This window comes from Apteryx mantelli, chromosome 3, assembly GCF_036417845.1.
Source record: "Apteryx mantelli isolate bAptMan1 chromosome 3, bAptMan1.hap1, whole genome shotgun sequence".
Taxonomy (NCBI): Eukaryota; Metazoa; Chordata; class Aves; order Apterygiformes; family Apterygidae; genus Apteryx; species Apteryx mantelli.
In genome coordinates, this window is record NC_089980.1 from 58,138,495 (window position 1) to 58,156,515 (window position 18,021).

Here is an 18,021-nt window from a genome sequence, read left to right on the forward strand (position 1 = left end):
TTCCCACTTCCCCTCATTTTGGTTCACACTGTGGAGCAGTCTTGGAGCACACAAACAGGACTCCTTTTGGATTGAACAACACTCAGAGGTTCACTCTTGAAGCACAGTTAACCCCAACTGTTAATGGGCATTCAGTCTTTGGGAACAGATTAGAGCAAATCTGAAGTAAACGCTTGCTCCCCTATGTATAATGTTGACTTTAGGTGCACACTGCCAATTGTTTCAGTCTACAGATCCACCCTTATTATGCTATACTACTTACCAGTTTTTCTGTTACTGGTGGAAATGACAACAGGGTACTTGTACTGTTTTGTTTTGTAACCAGATTTATGCTTGAAATTTTTTTTTTTCTTTTTGAAAAATGTGTTATTATATTAGTGTTTGTGGATCATGAGTGCAACTAGCTCATAGGTGCAGCAAAGCAAAGGTATTTTTCACTCCCTTTCAAGAACCTGATTTTTTTCACTCATGTAGAAATGACAACATAGTCATGTCTTTCAAACTAGGGAAAAGGTTTGTAATAATTCATATGAAGTATGTCAGAATTTTCCGCAAGAAATAAATAAAAGGTTATTTATTACCATTTGTCATGAATACTTAAAATGACAACAGTTCCTCCAGCTGCATAACTGAAACACCTGGAAATTGTAAAGGCATGCCCAGGCCACAACTTCTGTTTTCCAACCTCCTATATCCCACCTTAATATATTAAGGTGTCCAGCAACCTTAACACAGTACAGAGATTTTTCCTAGTACAGACATTTCTCCAGCGTTGGCAGCTAGGGTGGAACAAAGGCAGCAAACAACAGACTTCACAGCTGGCAATAGAGAGAATATTCCTTGAAGATCATAGAAATGGGTTAATAGTAAACATGAATAATGTAAAGATTTTCCTGCCCTAATTTTGGAATTATGAAATGTTCTTTGTAATTTGGGAGTGGCCAGGCCTGCAAAGCTGCAGATGGTGACAGTGGTATCACTCTAGAAACTTGTAAGTGGATTTCATAGTATCAAAAGACAACACAAGAGAGTTCTCATTATGGGGTGATGGCACTGTATTTTTTTCTGTAGTTAAGAAAAAAGATACCTAATGTATCTTTTGTTCTGATCCCCATTGTTAAATTCACCTGAAAAGACCTAATGCACTTCAGATTTTCCTTGCATAATTCATGGCCAAGGGAGAATATATGAAAAAATGTGAAGCTGATTTTGAGACAGAACTTAAAATCTTCAAAAGAGAATTTTAACATGTGCCTGTTGTTGGTTTTCTCTCCAGTGCTGCCACTTTTAATGAAGATCTCTGTGATTAAGCATATTATTTTCTTTCAAATCCTTCTTTAAGTATTTTCTCTTCTGTGATTCCTATTTTAAAAAAGAAAAAAAAGTGCGAGTTAAGCAGTGGTGGTGCAGGTGGTATCTTGACTTCGTTGTATCTCACATTGCCCAGTATCATCTCACTCTTTCTTTTTTCTCTTTCTACCTATCAGTTTGTGTCCACTTGCTGGCTCATATTTTATTCCAAAGTTGTAAGATTTTGGGCCAAGGGCATCTTTTTACTCTGTTTTGGCACAATACTTAGCACAATAAGTATAAAATAACTGGTAAGAATATCAACTGTATTGATATTTCCTGTACGATATATGGAATACTTTCAAGCCATTTTTATTTTATTTTTAAGTATTTGTTTACATGCTAAATTCTAAATGCTTATTAAATTTATTAAAAATACTATAGACAAAATATTCATTAAATAGTGAATTTTAATGTATTCTTATACTGCTAAGTATTTATGTACTGCATACAATTTCTTTTATTATTTTTGCAAAGCTCTGCATCAGAAGTGATTTCCCACCAGAAGTCTCATCCTGTGCATAGGTCTGGGCCAGTAAGAACTCATGCTGTCTCTTGTTGTGGGGCTCCCAGAGAAGACATGGGGATGGGACTGAGGCTTATTTCAGGAAAAAGGATAAGTTTTCAGGGGACTAAGGACATAAATCTGTAGGAAACTAGAATCATTGCTCCCCCTGCTCCCAGCATGAGCTGTTGGGGTTTTTTTTGGAGGGTGTGGGTGTTTTTTTTTTTTTTTTTCCAGTAACAATCACCATGTTGTCTGAACATGGATATGTTGCATGTGAATATGTAGCCATAGCCACTGGCACAAAGGATGTTTAGGCTGACACATGTCATATAAGTCAGAACAGGAACCTAAGCGTGTTTTGCCAGCACCAGTACAAATTCGTGGGCAGTTTAAAGAATAACGAATGTCAGATCATCAAGCATGTTGTTTATCTCAATAGATTAACATAAATAGTGTAGGAAATAACCCTTGTCCTCATTCAAACGTTTTCCCCAGTTTCATTCATCAACATCCCCTTTTCCCAGCAGCTGTGGACAGAGTTTCTAGCTCAGTTTCTTTGGGCATGTGAAATTGCTTCATGTGCAAGAACAGGTATGTTAGGCACTATATTCATTGCAAGATACAAATGTTCTGACATACAGCTATGCTGGCAGAAAATGGTTTTGAAACTGCCTTTGAACATACAAGCCAATATATCCATGCCATTGGCTTGATACTGTGGGTTCAGATGTTGCTGACAGCCAGCCAAATTATTCATACAATCCTATTACAAAACTGACCTGTGTTCAAAGACCTCTCAGCCTTTCTTGATGCAGCAGGTGACGTTTGTGAACTTATTAAAGAACCAGGCCTTTCTGAGGGGACTCCAAACCCAGCTAGCAGAACTTCAGTTCCGAGGAATTGGTGATCTCTAGGTTTGGTGACTGATGGCGGCTGTAGGAAATGAAACCATGTTCAGTTATAGTAGATATAAATCAGTGTGTTGGAATCTCTTTTCTTTGGAAGAAGTCCCCTGACACATCTCTGGAATATCACACTGAAAATATAAATAGAAATTGGCAAAATGAAGTAGATTCTACTTTGAAAAGTAATTAGGTGAGAAATTGTTACTGAGAAGGTCCAATCCTTGTGGTTACTTTTAATTATTAAAATATGTTTTTACCAGTTTCATTCTTGTCAGGTTTGAGGGATATATTGTTATTGAAGGGAGCTGGAATAACACCAAATCAAATAACTTTAAAGGAAGTTTAAATTATTTTTACTGATGCTGTGTGAGGATGAAGTTAATGAATGTTTTCTTTAGTGGCAAAACTGGTTTAAGAGACTTCCCCTCCCTTTATCACTTCCGTAATTTTGCAGATGATACTCTTTGGGGACTGTGCTGTAAGCTTTCATTTGTGAAATCAAATAAATGTCATCTTTCTCGCGTTCCCCGAATTTTTTTAATTGATGAAACGATCTGGCTTCAGTTTAAAGCATCTCTTTGTCCTCCTCCTCCTCCTCCTTCCCCCCCGCCCCTGCACACACAAAACAGTTCCATTAGCTCAACTGAGGAGGTAGCAAAATGTGACATCCAAACAATTTCTGGGGCTTAAAAATGCCCATCATGGTGGGATTTTTCCTCTCTCCTTTCTGCCATATAGGGTAGCTTATCTCAGCCTGATTGGAAATCAAGGCTTTCAGGTGAGTTTAACAAAACTGGATTGCTGACCTTTTAATATTTACCCCTCCTTTTCTGACATACATCTCTTTTAATATCTTGTTTTAATGGCATTGCTGTGTCTCAAACCTCTGACTAAAAATTCTGAAAAATGTTTTCTAGCAGTATGATGCTACTGATTTGCACATTTTTAACAAAAGACTATCCTTCATGTCTTTTCCCGCAGTTCTTTAGAATTCTTTTTCCCATCTGTAATACAGGGAAGAGATGCTTATGTGCAACAGTGCAAGCTAAAAGGTTAGTTAACTACCTGCCTAGAATTATCACTCATTTTTAAAGCTGGTCACTTGTGTGCTTCCAAGCACACACCTAACAGAAGCAGCAAAAGCAAAATACTTTTTCTCAAAAGATGATTTGACTCTGAACAATGCTTTGGCATTTGTAGATGTGTGTAATAATGTAGCATATATTTCTGTTTAATTTCTTTCATTTTATGTAGTAGGTCACCTTTGCCTTGTAATGTATGGCACAGTCAGCTTTGGTACTTTACATAAGCTTCCTAATCATCTACTTTAATCATAACGTTGTTGATCTGAACACATTAGTTCAAGTTTCTGATCACTTTGGTTACTGCTGTGCTCCTCCTAGCAATAAAAAAACTTTTCTGGGTTCTTACTACCACTTGGATATACCATCAACTGACATTTCCCTTATGTTTTAGAGAGGATAAGAGACCAGTTATGAAGAAGGATGTTTCACTGTTTAACACAGATTCTGGAGCATGTCAAATGTTTATACAAAAATAATGTAGAAATTATGTAAATACTATTACTGGTCTTCATCACCATATTCCAGTGAGTCATGTTATGCTTGGGGTGAATGAAGAAGATTTTTTGCATGGCTTTAACATACAGCACATGAGTCACTTCATCTATTGGGGCATTTGGAGATTATGATCAGACTTCAAAGGGCTACCTTCTCTTCATGAACACTAACTCGGATCAGAAAAGGGACTAGCATACTTGTCATGTTGTGCCGCCACGTTTGGCCTGGGTGTCGTGACTCTGCCATCGGAGTAGGTGAGTCTAGGCGGAGTGTGGGTGTGCTGAAGACCTCCCCATGAGAAGCTCAGTGTTGCCACATAGGCTGGTAGCGGTGTAACAGGTCACCTTGGGCTGGGGGAATGGACCTGAGGGAGTGGCAGCTTGACAAAACACATGGGAGGAAAGAGGGGAGGAGATCGCTAGGCAGAAACAAGTGGACAGCACAAAACCATTGACTGCTTAAGGCATGCAGGGAGAGGGATGAGCTGTGATCCTGTGGAACTGGGGTCTCTGGGCTGTGAGGTCCCATTCTTGTGAGAGAGATATTAGGCAGCTGAAACCCCGAGAGCATAACAGAGGCACAAGAGAAAGAGCCAGTGCTGCCACCTGCGAATGTACCATCTAGGTTTCATCGCCGTAGCCTAAGAGACTGTTGGGGGAGGCTTACTGAGGGCTGTGACAGCTCTGTTTGCCTCTTGCTTGCCTCACTTGACATCAAAACCGTTTATAACAAACACACCCACCCTTCAAGGCAGCCCCTGGGGGACTCCTGTGTAGAAATCCAGGCTGGGTAACAAAATCATGGAGTCACAACGCACAATTGCAGCATGTCTACACTTTGCTACTGTATGTTTTATTTAGAGTCACAAAAGGATCTGTAAGAAGGCTGGTGTTTCTTAACAGAAAGAAGACCAGTTGCTTAATAAACTGCAGGAGGGACTGACTATGAAGAGACACAAAGTAGCAATGACATAGAACTACTTAGATTGGTCAAAAGCAACAACTGAGAAGGACAAGATGAGAAAAAAACAGTGCCAACTTGTGCCAAGGTAGTGCAATGTGGAAGACTAGTACGAAATGCTTGTAAATAGTGCTGGGTTTGACATAGACTGTTATGAGTTGGACATGTGAGCTGCCTAATGACTCTGGAAAATGAACAAAATGTGGTGATATATCAAAATGGAGGGAGAAAATCTCTCTTACCTGGAATACAATGATCAGTTCTGGTCCACATAAAGTGACCTAGCAGGTTAGATACAGGGAAGACAGAAGAGGAAAATAACTGGAAGAGGAAAATAACTGGAAGAGGAATCTCATGAGAGGGATACAAAAGACTGAAAAGTATAGAAAAGTTATGACCAAGCATTTTTATAAAATATAAGAACAAGAGACTGACTTGAAAGACTGCAAATAGAAAAGTATTTTATTGAACACATAATTGACCTGTATAACTCCCTGCATCAAGATCAATGTAAAAAGATTTGTGTTTTAAATGATTTTTAAAAATAAGCAGTTTTGTAGGACATTACGAGGACGTTCAAAATTACATCAGAAAAGATAAAGGTATTACATGTATTTATGTGAACGTATAACAATAGAAGTCTTCCAAGTCATAAGTTGGAGAGTAAATGACTTTTAACAAAAAAATCCCCATTTATAAGCAGAACTGAAACCCAACTGTCCATACCCTTGAGGGTTTTGCTCTTTATATGAACCATCAAGTGCTTGTCTGTCTCACAATGCTGAGCTAGATGGAGTGTTGATCTTATTTAACATGGCAAATCCTACAAGTCTTGCACACATTTTTTTATGTGAGTTTTCTTGAAAGAATGACTAATTTTTTATACTGCTAATGTGTGAATGGGCAGTAGAAAGTGTTATATACCTATGTGAGTAATACCATTTTATCTCTGGTGTCACTTTGCTTCTAGTTTGGCCAGGCTATCTAAGCATTTGGTTTTAAGCATCGGTGATTTTAAAGGAGCAATTGTTACCTGGTGTTCAGCTTATACATATCAAAATACAGCAGTCTCTAAATCTTGCCTATCTTTATAATCAGTAACTGAGTTATCAGATATGCTACATGGACAGTTTAATTCTAGTCACCCATAGCAAGTCTATCCATTTCCTCTCCTTGATAGATTAACAAAATGACTTTGTTTTAATAAAGGTAATATAAATAGTCCCCTTTTTGTGAGCATCCTTTTCTCATAATAAAGAGAATCTTAGGACTGCAGTTGTAATGCTTTTGAACATGGTGGTTTCAGCTGAAAAAGGCAAACAGGCACACTGTTTATTACTTAATATTTAGCAGAATGAGCATATGCAGGGCACTTTATGAATAGATTGTGGAAAGCCTCTGCCGTGAAGAGGTTACAGTGCGAGGAAGCAACAAAGACGCCTGAACAGAGGCAGGAGGCAATAGATTGCAAATGGCTGAACGCTGACATGGAGTGTCTCCTGCCTTGGTTCTCCAGTGTCCTCTGTTCTAATGTATGGCTGTGCTGTTTTTTTTCTAATGACTTTTGTACGGTTGAGGGCTAAGATGTATAGACTTTGTTAGGAGAAGTCACATAAGCAATTTCCTGCTGGGAAAAAAAATGGGTCTTTTTCCTTACTGCTTGCCATAGTCTCATAAATTGTGACTTTTTGCTCAAGCTTGTCAAAAGAATTGTTCCCAAGCAGTGGCTCTGGATCCTGAATAGCAAACACTGGTCTCTTTTCCACTGCTGTTGGAAGATGTCATCCTCTTACTGCTGCTGGCTGAGCTGAGCCTATATTCTCTCCTCACTGTTCTAACAGCCACACTGTATTATTACATTTCCTGTAACTGTTAGCAGCTGAGGAGCAGGTACACAGTCCCTGCAGCTAACCTTCATGTGATGTGGCAACCTCACTGGAACAGCAGAACAGATGTTAGAAGGTGGTGCCTGCTTCAGGCACCTCAACTACTTCTGTGAACTGGGAAAATTTCAGTAAGGGTTAGCCTGGTTAAGTGGCAGACTGGTTTGAGCATCCAACTTAGCCCAACCTAGTTGCAAATTTCCCTGTGGTACAGTCTTTCTGATTCTATACTTGCCTCTGAGTCTGGGTGCACTCTGGGTCGTACCTGGAGGAATATTCTGCCTGTCCTTCAGAAAGGATTGTGGGAAAAGTGTTAGAGGTATCAGCACTGGAGCCCATCCTTACTAAGAAATGAGCTGATTACTACCCGAGGTAGAGCAGAGCTTGAACTTAAAACACTATCAGCCTGTTTCGGTTTTGTTTGTTTGTTTTTTCATATATGGTATGGATATTTGGGTTTAAATTACTGAAAGTTTGGATTAATTGTGCAGTGCAAGCATACAGTAATTTTAGGAACCTGGAGCTTGCAAGGGAGTTTGAGTCTACAAGCTCAATTTCTGCTCATCACATTAGTTATCATTAGTTATCGAGCTTCATCAGGCTCCATCTTAAACATGGCTGGGTTCTTCCCCCAGTACTGACACTGGATGGCTGTTCCAAAACTCTACTCTGAAGTTTTGAAACATTTTTTGAACTTCTAGAACAAATTTATTCATGGCTACATCAAAGCTGTTTGTTTGCGTGGCAGTATTGTTCGTCTAAAACACTTCTCCCTTGGTAGTGCTTGTCTTCTGATGCATTAACAGGGAGATGCTATATCACCTTTCAGTCTTCATTCAGATGTGCCAAGGAAGCCAGCCACTTTTATCTTCCTCTCACAGAACAGTCTCTAATCCCCTGATAGTTTCAGTAACTCTTCTCTGTGCTCGTTGCAGGGTGAATTTATTCTTAAGCTTGGATATGCAAAATGAGATTGATTATTGCAGATGAGGACCGATCTGTGTCTTGTACAACTAATACATCTCCAGTTCTGCTTTACTGAAGATGCCTTGATGTGATGTAGTATTGCAGTTGCCTTTTTCCATGTATGTGTCACATGAGTCAGTGATAGACACCCTATGATCAACTCAAAGACACAGATCTATCTTCTCTTCTGAACCTAGAGCTGGAGAGCTAAGCAACCAGTGTGGGTCCTTATATAGATAGAAGATAGAAAAAGGTAGAAAACAGAGTAGGGGAAAATGGTTAGTTCTTGAAATAGAGGAAAGTCACAAGGGCTGTTCCTCAGAGGCCTGTGTTGGGAGCTGTGCTATTCAACGTATTCATAAATGACCTGGAAAAGGGGATGAACAGTGAGGTAACAAAGTTTAAAGACACTATATTTATTTAAGGTAGTAAGGATGATGGAAGAATTGCAGTCTGACTGGACAATAAAGTGGCACTTTAAGGTGAATACAGATAAAATGTGAAGTGATGCACAGCAAAAGTAATCCTAGTTTCACATATGAAGTGATGGGGTCTGCACTGATGGATGCCTCTCAAGAGCAAGATCCTGGTGTTCTGGTAGACAGTTACAAGAAAATGTTAACTCAGTGTTCAGCAGTAGCCAGAAAAGCCAGTTGGATGTCAGGGGTTATTAGCGATGGAGAGGAGAACAAAATCAGAAATAGTCTTTGCCACAGTATAAATTTATGATTCAGCTGCACCTGAGATTTCTGAGTGCAGTTCTGGTTCCCTCATCTCAAAAAGGACATAACAAACAGAAGGTGAGCATGAAAAAGCCATATATTACTTTCCCCCCTTCCCCCCCTCCCCACCTTGTGCTTAAAATAATCCTTAGTTTTTCAGTTGTTTTGAAAGCTGAATAGAAGATGGTGGCAAAAATGGGACAGGTGCTGTAAACAGCACAAAATAGGAATTGTTAGACAATTTAGCGTGTTTAAAGTCCTTAATGATATATAATGGATTTGGGTAATTTTCCACATTAAAAGAAATACCCCTGTAATATTTTTCTGAGGTTCAAAAGACTGAACTTGGATAGATTATTCATAATATTAAAATTCAAATGCAACTGAAGATTCCTGTCAGGTTAGCTAATATGGAGAAACTACACCTCACAGATCTATTCTCATGACTTTGTATGTTGGAATGGTAAGACATTTGGCATGTCCTTCATTATCTAGAAATGTCTCTATATATCTTAAGGAAAAAGACCATTTGCTTTGTTTACCCTTCTGGAAAACTTTAAAGGTCAGTATTTCTACTATTAAATTCATTAATCTAGAGGGGAAACCTTTTGTGCTCATGTAAAACCTAAAAGGGCATGCTGAGTAGCCGGTTTCACAAGGGAGCAGGCAGGGGGTTCCCAGGAAGCGCTTAGGGGCTGTCTGGTCCGGTGCCATGCTGGGCAGACTGGCCTAGGTCAGAGTGAGCTTCCTCAGCACAGCTAGCTGCAGCAGCTCTAGAAAATGCTTCATTGTACAACACTAAGATAACCTGAGTGAGCTAGCAGATTTGGGGCTGCAGAATTAGTAGGGCTTGTCTGTGCTTGCTTGCAGTGCAAACCTCAAGAGCTGTGACTACCCAAACTAGATTTCAAAAGATTTCCTCTTCCTTGCTGCAGCGAAAACAAAATACTCATTTTGTTGGTTGGCAAACAGAAGAAAGCATTCCTGGTTTATGCTGCATTTACTGTTCTTTTCTGCGCCTGTGATTTACATTTAAAACCAAGCTGTCTGGCATAGGTTGCTTTGGAAGCGTAGCTGCTTGCACTGTATACAAGTGTAATTGTACACCTTTGTGAAATAAAGATTGCTGGCCGTGATCAGCCTGTACAACAGTGGATACATTTCTATACTCTAAATAGATTATATTGATATTTCTAATACGTAAGTATTGATATTTGTTATACATAAATGACTAGACAGAAAGTCTAGTTGCAATGCAAATATGAGATTTTTACTCTGGAAATGTTTGTTCTGCTTTTAAATATCTTCAGTGGATTATCACCTAAACACCTTGTAGAAGTATGGAAATGTATAGTGTGGAATGCCAATCATAATACTTCTTTGCAATTTAAATTCTTTTCATAAAAGTTTTTAGAATGTTTTACTACAAAGTAGATCTAGGAACACCCTTCTGAAGTATATATTGTCCCAATTGACAAAGTAGGAAAAAGAAAAAGTTGCATGACGTGGCAAATCTAAACAAAAGGGAAGACAGAAGAACCTAGAGTAGAACACACATTTCCTGGCATAGGTTCCCTGCTCCTGACCAGGCACTACCACCTCCTCCAAAATAAGGTTTAATACAATTATGTTCACAATTTTGAAGTATAAAAATCCTTCTGGATTTTTACTTGTTTAGCACCAATAATTTGGCTGTATGCCTGGTTAAAAGCGACCTTCTTTGAATAGCATTTATCAAGAATAACAGAGTTTAGATCTAGCAATAATGGAGCGGTTCTTTGTCTCACAAAATACAACCAGTGTTGAATTGGTACGTGCAGTCCCAGCTTTGGCACATATCTATTTCAGTTTCAATTTCAAGCTTTTTCCATGCCTTTCCTCTGTTTTATTCCAGGTTATGGACACACAGTGCCTTTATCTGATGGAGGAAAGGCCTTCTGCATCATCTACTCAGTTATCGGGATCCCTTTTACACTGCTTTTCCTGACAGCAGTGGTGCAGCGCATCATTGTTTATGTCACCAGGCGGCCTGTACTATATTTCCACATTCGCTGGGGCTTCTCCAAGCAGGTTGTTGCAATTATCCACGCCGTGGTCCTTGGGTTCATCACTGTCTCGTGCTTTTTCTTTATCCCAGCAGCAATATTCTCTGTTCTGGAAGATGACTGGAATTTTTTGGAATCTTTTTACTTTTGTTTCATTTCCCTGAGCACCATTGGCCTTGGAGACTATGTGCCGGGAGAAGGCTACAATCAAAAATTCCGAGAGCTGTATAAAATTGGAATTACGTGTAAGTGTCAAACTGACATTTATGTATGCTATCAAAGTTTTCTGGGCTTTTTCTTTTCCCTCCATCAACTGCAGCGGTTTTGCTAGTTGCCTGCTAGCAAACTGGGCACTGTAGCCAACTGTGCAAAGAGGAGAGTTTTAAATAAGATCAGTTTTCTTAGTTAAGAAAGAACAAGCTGAAAATAGAATCCCTTTGTGCTAAATCACAGCTGGCAGGTCTCCTATTAATAATGAAAAAAAAATTACCAGTATTACTGTCGTTATTATGAAAATGCTTAGGATCATGTCAGGGACTAAGATTTCACAGTGCATCACAGAGCCAGAAGATGGTCTGTGTGACTTAAGGTCATCTCATGAAGGTGAGACAACAGGTGGCCAGAGATGAATCAAGGAGCAAAGGGAAATGAGGCAGAAGAACAGAGTTTCTTACTCCAATTGTAACAGAAGGTAGCTGAGGCTGGCATTGGGACATACCAACTGTCAGAGAGAGAAGTAAACTGAGAATAGTAAAAAAGCAAGGCTATGTACATTAAATTTAAACAATAAAACTGTTTAATTATGGTTGACACAGAAGAGAGGCACAGTGATCAGTGATTTGATCAAAGAATAGAGCTAAAAAAACTGGCTGTGTGTTGACATTCTGAATAAATATGCTGAGTGCAATATTCTCCAGAGACGATAACAGTTTTTCTGATAGGGCTTCAGTCTGCGCAGTTCTGGATCTTCAGAAATACTGATTAAAAGATCTAAATGGCCAAAATAAACCTCTCCTGCCAGGTCCATTTCTTAGACTAGTATACTGTGCTCCTATACATGATCCAGCAATCTTAATTTAGACAAAATGTCTGTTAATTTGGTTTTGCATTTTATCTATTAACAGTTCATGTCTTGAATTTGCATGTGTTGAAGCAGTGCCTTCAACTAGCCAGGAAAACATTTCACTTTCTCTTCAGCCTCTTGCCAGGCCCATCCTCATTGCAGATTTTCCCCCCTCTCCCAAGCTTGTTTATCTCATCATCAGTAGCTTTTAATTATTACTCTGCTGATCTGCAGAGTTAATTTGGGGATGCTAAATTATGAAGTGAATAGCGACAGAGCCTTGCATAATGAAGGCCTTTTAAAATTCTAGCAGTTCTGAAAAATGAAAAGCAAAAGCAAGCATTGTGGATCAAATCCTTCTCTCTTCTGATTTTTTTTTCCTGTTAACTGTAAAGTCAAAGATTCCATTTTTGGACAAAGACAGACTTTTATTTCAGTTTCAAGCTTTGGAATATTTAAGTAATAAATTGAAGGAAAATCTAAAAGAAAAAGGCAATTTTTAGTCAGTGATGTATTTCAAAAGTGTGAAATTAAATATTTTAAAATGATAACTGTGGATTATTCTTTCTTGTTTTATGTGAACAATTCAAGGAATGAAACAGTATGTATAAAATGTTTTACTCTTTCTGAATCTGTATTTTCTCCAAGAAAAGTTCTGGCCAAGAATTTCACCAAGATCTGTATGTGAAAATGTTTAATGAGTGCTATAGACTTTTCAAGAATTAATGGAAAAATACAAGTCTCCTACTAAATCAAGTGGTGATCAGCTGGACCGCGTTTCAGAAATAATTACAAAATTCTTAGTGTAGATTTATAGATGCCTTTTAATTGGCATAGCTTTGTCATTTCCTCCCTGGACTAATGCATAGCTCCCATTTGATTTCATGAGGTAAAGCTTAAAAACAATTCATAAATTTTAGCTGTAATGTTGATTTAGATCAGTACCTGGTATTGCAGTATTGATTTGATGGTGCTCCTGGAAGACAGAGAAGTGTTATTGTCAGTGAAGTACCTATAATCTGTAATTACATGTAAAATATTTATGCCTTTTGGTAACAAAGCATCCGTATGCAGATTATAATAATTAATCTGTGTTGATCTTTCAGCACATTTAATGCTCAGTCTTTGGAAGAGTATATTGTACTCATTATGCATTCAGCTTCGTGTGATTTATTATGCACTCAGCTTTACTTGATTTACTCAGTGAAATGATAAAATATTAAGGTAGTCGTGCCTATTGTTAATTTGAAGGATCAATCACAGGGACCTAATGATAACACAGAAATTAAGAATTGCTCATTTTAACACCTTCCTTGAAATTCTAGATACAAGCGTTTGGAGAGGAAACAGAAGAACATAGTGAGCTGTAACCATGCAAAGTTAGGTTTCCAAAAGTGACAGTCCATGAGAGCTAACTAGTCAGAGTCAGTACATCACTGAAGTCATCACTAATGTTATTTAAGTAACATGAGCACGATTGGATAGTATATATACTGTTAGTAAAATTTTGCAAATAATCTTCAAGGTTTCATCAGATGTAGTAGAAACTTTGTCAGGTTTTTAAAAACCACAGCAGTAATTTTACAGTAATTCTGAATTTTGTTTTTACTGCTTTTGTACATGTTTCTAGGTTCTTTGTTTTTCCACTTATTTCACAATGTCAGTTTTATTCCTATAATTTAAAATGAAAATACTTCAAAAACGTTCATGAAATAAGTGATTTGTCCTGCTAAGCTGGTACAAACAACAAATAACTATATTTACCTGCCATATTTTTACTTCTGTTTGAAACATGAAGTAATAATAAGGGGGGAAAAAAACTTTGAAGAGCACATAATCATGAAGCTCATAAATACATGAGAGAGAGTACCTGTGATAAAATTCTAATATTCTGATTGATTGAATGCTATTACATATTTTTCTCATGTACAGTTGCAACAGAACTAAACCCACTAACATTACCTTTTTTTTAATTATCTGGGGCCTTGTTGGTTGTAGAATGAAAAAGGCAAAAAAGGATTTGACAGTCCAAAGTGAGTTACAAAACTTTGAAACTGGGTCATAAAGAAGATAGGGGTGGGAAGAGCTACAGGTTTAAAACTGTTTCATCCCCACTTTATTTGCTAATAATTAAAGCACTTTTTTCATTCCTAGGTTATCTGTTGCTGGGGCTTATCGCAATGTTGGTGGTTCTCGAGACTTTCTGTGAACTCCATGAGCTCAAAAAGTTTAGGAAATTGTTTTATGTGAAGAAGGACAAGGAAGAGGACCAAGTGCATATAATGGAACATGACCAGCTCTCCTTCTCTTCCATCTCAGACCAAGCGACCTCCATGAAGGAGGATCAGAAGGCAAATGAGCCTTTTGTGACTTCTCAGTCCCCAACCTCCAATGACAGCTCTATAAACAATTAATACAGGGGCATCCAAACCATTGTTTTGGTGCATTTATGCTACTTACCATAAGAAATAGAATGCCTCTTCTTTTACAAAAATATAAAAGCTGGAAGACTGTGCTACTTTAACAGGGATTCATCACTTTCGACATAGGAAGGACTTTTAGAAAAACTGTGGGAGCCACCCTGGGAGAACAGGGAAAAACAATGTAGGATGTGGCTGGGAACTTTAGGCCATTTTGCTTGAAGAGTAAGGAGTTAGGTGTACTGCTTTCAAAGGTGCCAGAGAGAAGGGCTCGCACAAGCAACCTCATGCAACATATTTAGGAGAGCAGGCCTTCACTGACGTCGAACTCATTTAGTTGCATGCCCTGTCTTGGAACTGGGTGAAATAGCAAATTGTGACATGCACTTCTGTCTCACAAGTAGTCACAGATTTAATCCAAACACAACAAATATCTTCATCTGGAAAACATGTCTAGAGCAATATCTACCAGCCTGCTGGAGGGAAGTATCTAGATCATCCCTCTATTACCCAGTAACATCCAAGTGCAAACAATAGGAATTAAAAAACAAGGCTCAGTTTCCTCCTCTGCTCAGGGCATTTACATTCAAATTTCCTGTTTCTTTTAAAGGTCCCCTGATCACAAGAATAATGCCAGCTTGAAGAGTGTGTGCCTCGAGTCTTCTTGCTGATGCTGTTTTACTTTGTGTAAAACACTTCCGTGAGCTCAGAGGTAGTAAGACCAGCTCAAAGTGCTGCATGAGACAGGGTTTTAGGGAAGGGAGACAGCAGCATTTCAGTCCTCTCCTCTGAAATGGATAGGAATAATTTATTTAAATAAGTGGAACAGTATGAACAAGAGAACTGAAATTCAGTACATGCCATGTTCAGCATAATCACCTGCTTAAGGCATTATCCTGGGAGAGGGATGAAATCTGTTCAGCAGAGGAAGGACTCAGCCCAATTTCTTCCACAGTCCAGGCCAGTGTGTGCTCTCCACCGAGCTGTTAGGTAAATGGAGAAGCAGTGTCAACTTCATGAATGTAGGTAGCCCTTTGTCTTCTTTTGCTTTTCTAACAAGTACTCAGAGCACTTCGTTGGGAGGAGAACAGAATGTTTCGGGGCAAAACAAACAATTTTTCAGTTTTTCATATGGCAAGAAAAAAGGAAAAATGTCACATTTGGTTCAGATGGAACCGAAATTTTTTCCCGTTGGGAAAAGTCACTAAGAAGCCAAGACCCCACTCAACTTCCGGAGATGGAATCTCTTTGGCTGTAATAGAGAGGCATTTTAGTCCAGCTACCAGTCACTGTGCTGAACGCAGGGATCTCAGTGAATTTCAGTGAGCAGGAGGTGAGACTAGATGGTCATAGTACTCTCTTCTGGCCTTAAGAATCTACAAAATGAGTATTTTGCTAATTGCTTTGCAATGGACAAAGGATCTGGAGCACAAATAGCCATATTAGGGCAGCCTCCCACATATGAATAGTGTAGAGGAGAGCCTTTTCCCTGCAGTGCAAGCATGCCAGGTTGCCTGTACTTTGACTTTTAGTGTTTAGAGCTGATCATCAATATTCTAGTGTAAAAGCAAAACAAAAAATTGCATTGTGTCTAGATTTAGCTCACGTGGGAAAAATACTTGAAAGTAAATTACCCAAAATGTACTGTATTTGAGCTTAATTATAGCTAGCATCAAACAGACTTTATATCTCTACTCAAAAAAATACTTTATGGTTAAATCAGCTAAAAGTCTTCAATTAAAATTTATATTTGTAAGAACCAGAGCTAAAGGTTTTGGTTGTTTTGGGTGTTCTAGATTAGGTGAAAGCATACTGTGTTTGCATGTTCCCAGGAAAGTGGCTATTTTTATACTGCTTAAGTTAAGACAGTTCTATTTATAATGAATGTTAGCCAATATATATGTACATATATACAAAAGTATATTTATATACTGTACATATATCATAACTCAGAGTTTAACTGACTTAGGAATGGCATTTTAGATAATTTTTTTTCATAGACTTCTCTTTATATGAGGAATAATTGAAAACTATGTCATTAAAGTGACATTGGCATAAGATTAAGAGCACTGTACTACAAGAAACATTTATACTGTTTTTTTTAGTGGAGTTTTATTGATTGTCTCCAATACCTAAAAATTCAAGACTTCTTTTAATTTCAGTGTAGCATTAAGCTCTAAAGAAATGGATATGCAATTATGCACAGATGCTAAATGATATTCCAAGATAATTTTGCAGCGTGTACACAATTGCAAAATATAGACACTTGAAATGAAAGCACAGAATTCAAAGCAGAAGTGATAAACTAAGTATACTGTGATGTAGGTGAATATTTGTTATTCTAAACTTAAATAAACTCAGCTTTTGGCTGCCTGCACTATGAAGTGGGGAGTATTTTCTTTAGCATTGTGTGTTTGTGCATACTGTGCAAAATCATGTTTGCATTTGGCAAGATTATGCATCCTTTAGTTACCCTTCCTCAACTTAAGGAGGGACCATTAATGCCAGAGTGTGTTACCCAATCTTGATATTGATGGTAGCTTAATATTGTATTGATTATTTCTATAGAAAAAGCATTCCAAAGTGTGTGTGTGTTTTTGTTTTGGATGCTGACTGATTATAGCAAATAAAATAATAGTGGCATAACATTTATCTTGTCTTTATAAAATAACTACTCCAGTATTTGAGGAAATTAATAAAAAACTGTCATTGCCAGTTATCAGTAGCACTGATGAAGATGATAAGCTCCATATTCTACCAGTTTTACATCTTCATGTGACACCAACACACAAGATCAGAATGGTAAAAACAAGAATCCAGATTAGAAGAAAAAAGATTATTGTGCAGCAAGGACCTTTGTATAAAATGGATATCTATCCTGAAGGCAAACTGTGAAGCTGGTGCATGTAAACTAAAATGGAGAACACAGGTAAGAAAACAAAAGTGCCAAAAAAAAAAAGTAGCAAGAGGTAGTCAGAAAGTGAACAAGGGACTTCTATGTGTCTACGTGGAAGAAAATTGTCTAGGTCTTATCCCCACCTAACTACTCTCCTACCTTCAGTTGGTCCAGGCACATATCCCATTAGCTTTATTGCTGTCCTGAAGATGACATTTTCCATCTTCTCTTTGTTTGTCTTTCAGTCATTAAATATAGCTTAATTTTGTTACTGTCTCAAAGAAAGAAATGGCAGGCTACTCAGTCATGTTGGGGGAAAGAAAATGAATGAACCTACTAGAGCTTTTTGTTTTGGACCTGGGCCATAATCAAGAACATGTCCTGTTCCCCAAGGTCTTCCCAAAGATCACCAATGACACATTGGTGATCCTTGTGCAAGTGAACACGAGTCTGGCTGAAGGTTGAAAGGAGTTAGAGTCACTGTGCCCTTCCCACAAGGCAGTTTCAGGATGAGTGCTTTGCAGTTACCAGATGGGATAGCAGTAATGCATGGAGCACTGTGCCCCATGGGACAGTCTCCTGAAAGGGCTTGTTCCTTGGACACTGCTGTCCTCTGGGTAGGTAGGAACAATTATAAAACCCTTTCATCGATACTAAATTTTGCAACCCTGCATTACCATTAGCTTTGTAAATGCTAGTTGGGAGCATATTGAGATGAACCGT

General features: G+C 38.3%; 1 protein-coding gene across 1 annotated transcript in view; it reads left to right on the plus strand.

Moving 5' to 3' along the window:
- Nucleotides 1-17,050, plus strand: part of KCNK1 (potassium two pore domain channel subfamily K member 1) — a 36,730-nt gene extending 19,680 nt beyond the window's left edge. Inside the window, exons 2-3 of the mRNA XM_013946043.2 lie at nt 10,769-11,164; nt 14,137-17,050. Coding sequence (XP_013801497.2) covers nt 10,769-11,164; nt 14,137-14,396 — 656 coding nt within the window. The 3' untranslated portion in view covers nt 14,397-17,050. The remainder of the gene's footprint in view (nt 1-10,768; nt 11,165-14,136) is intronic.
- The last annotated feature ends 971 nt before the right edge of the window (nt 17,051-18,021 follow it).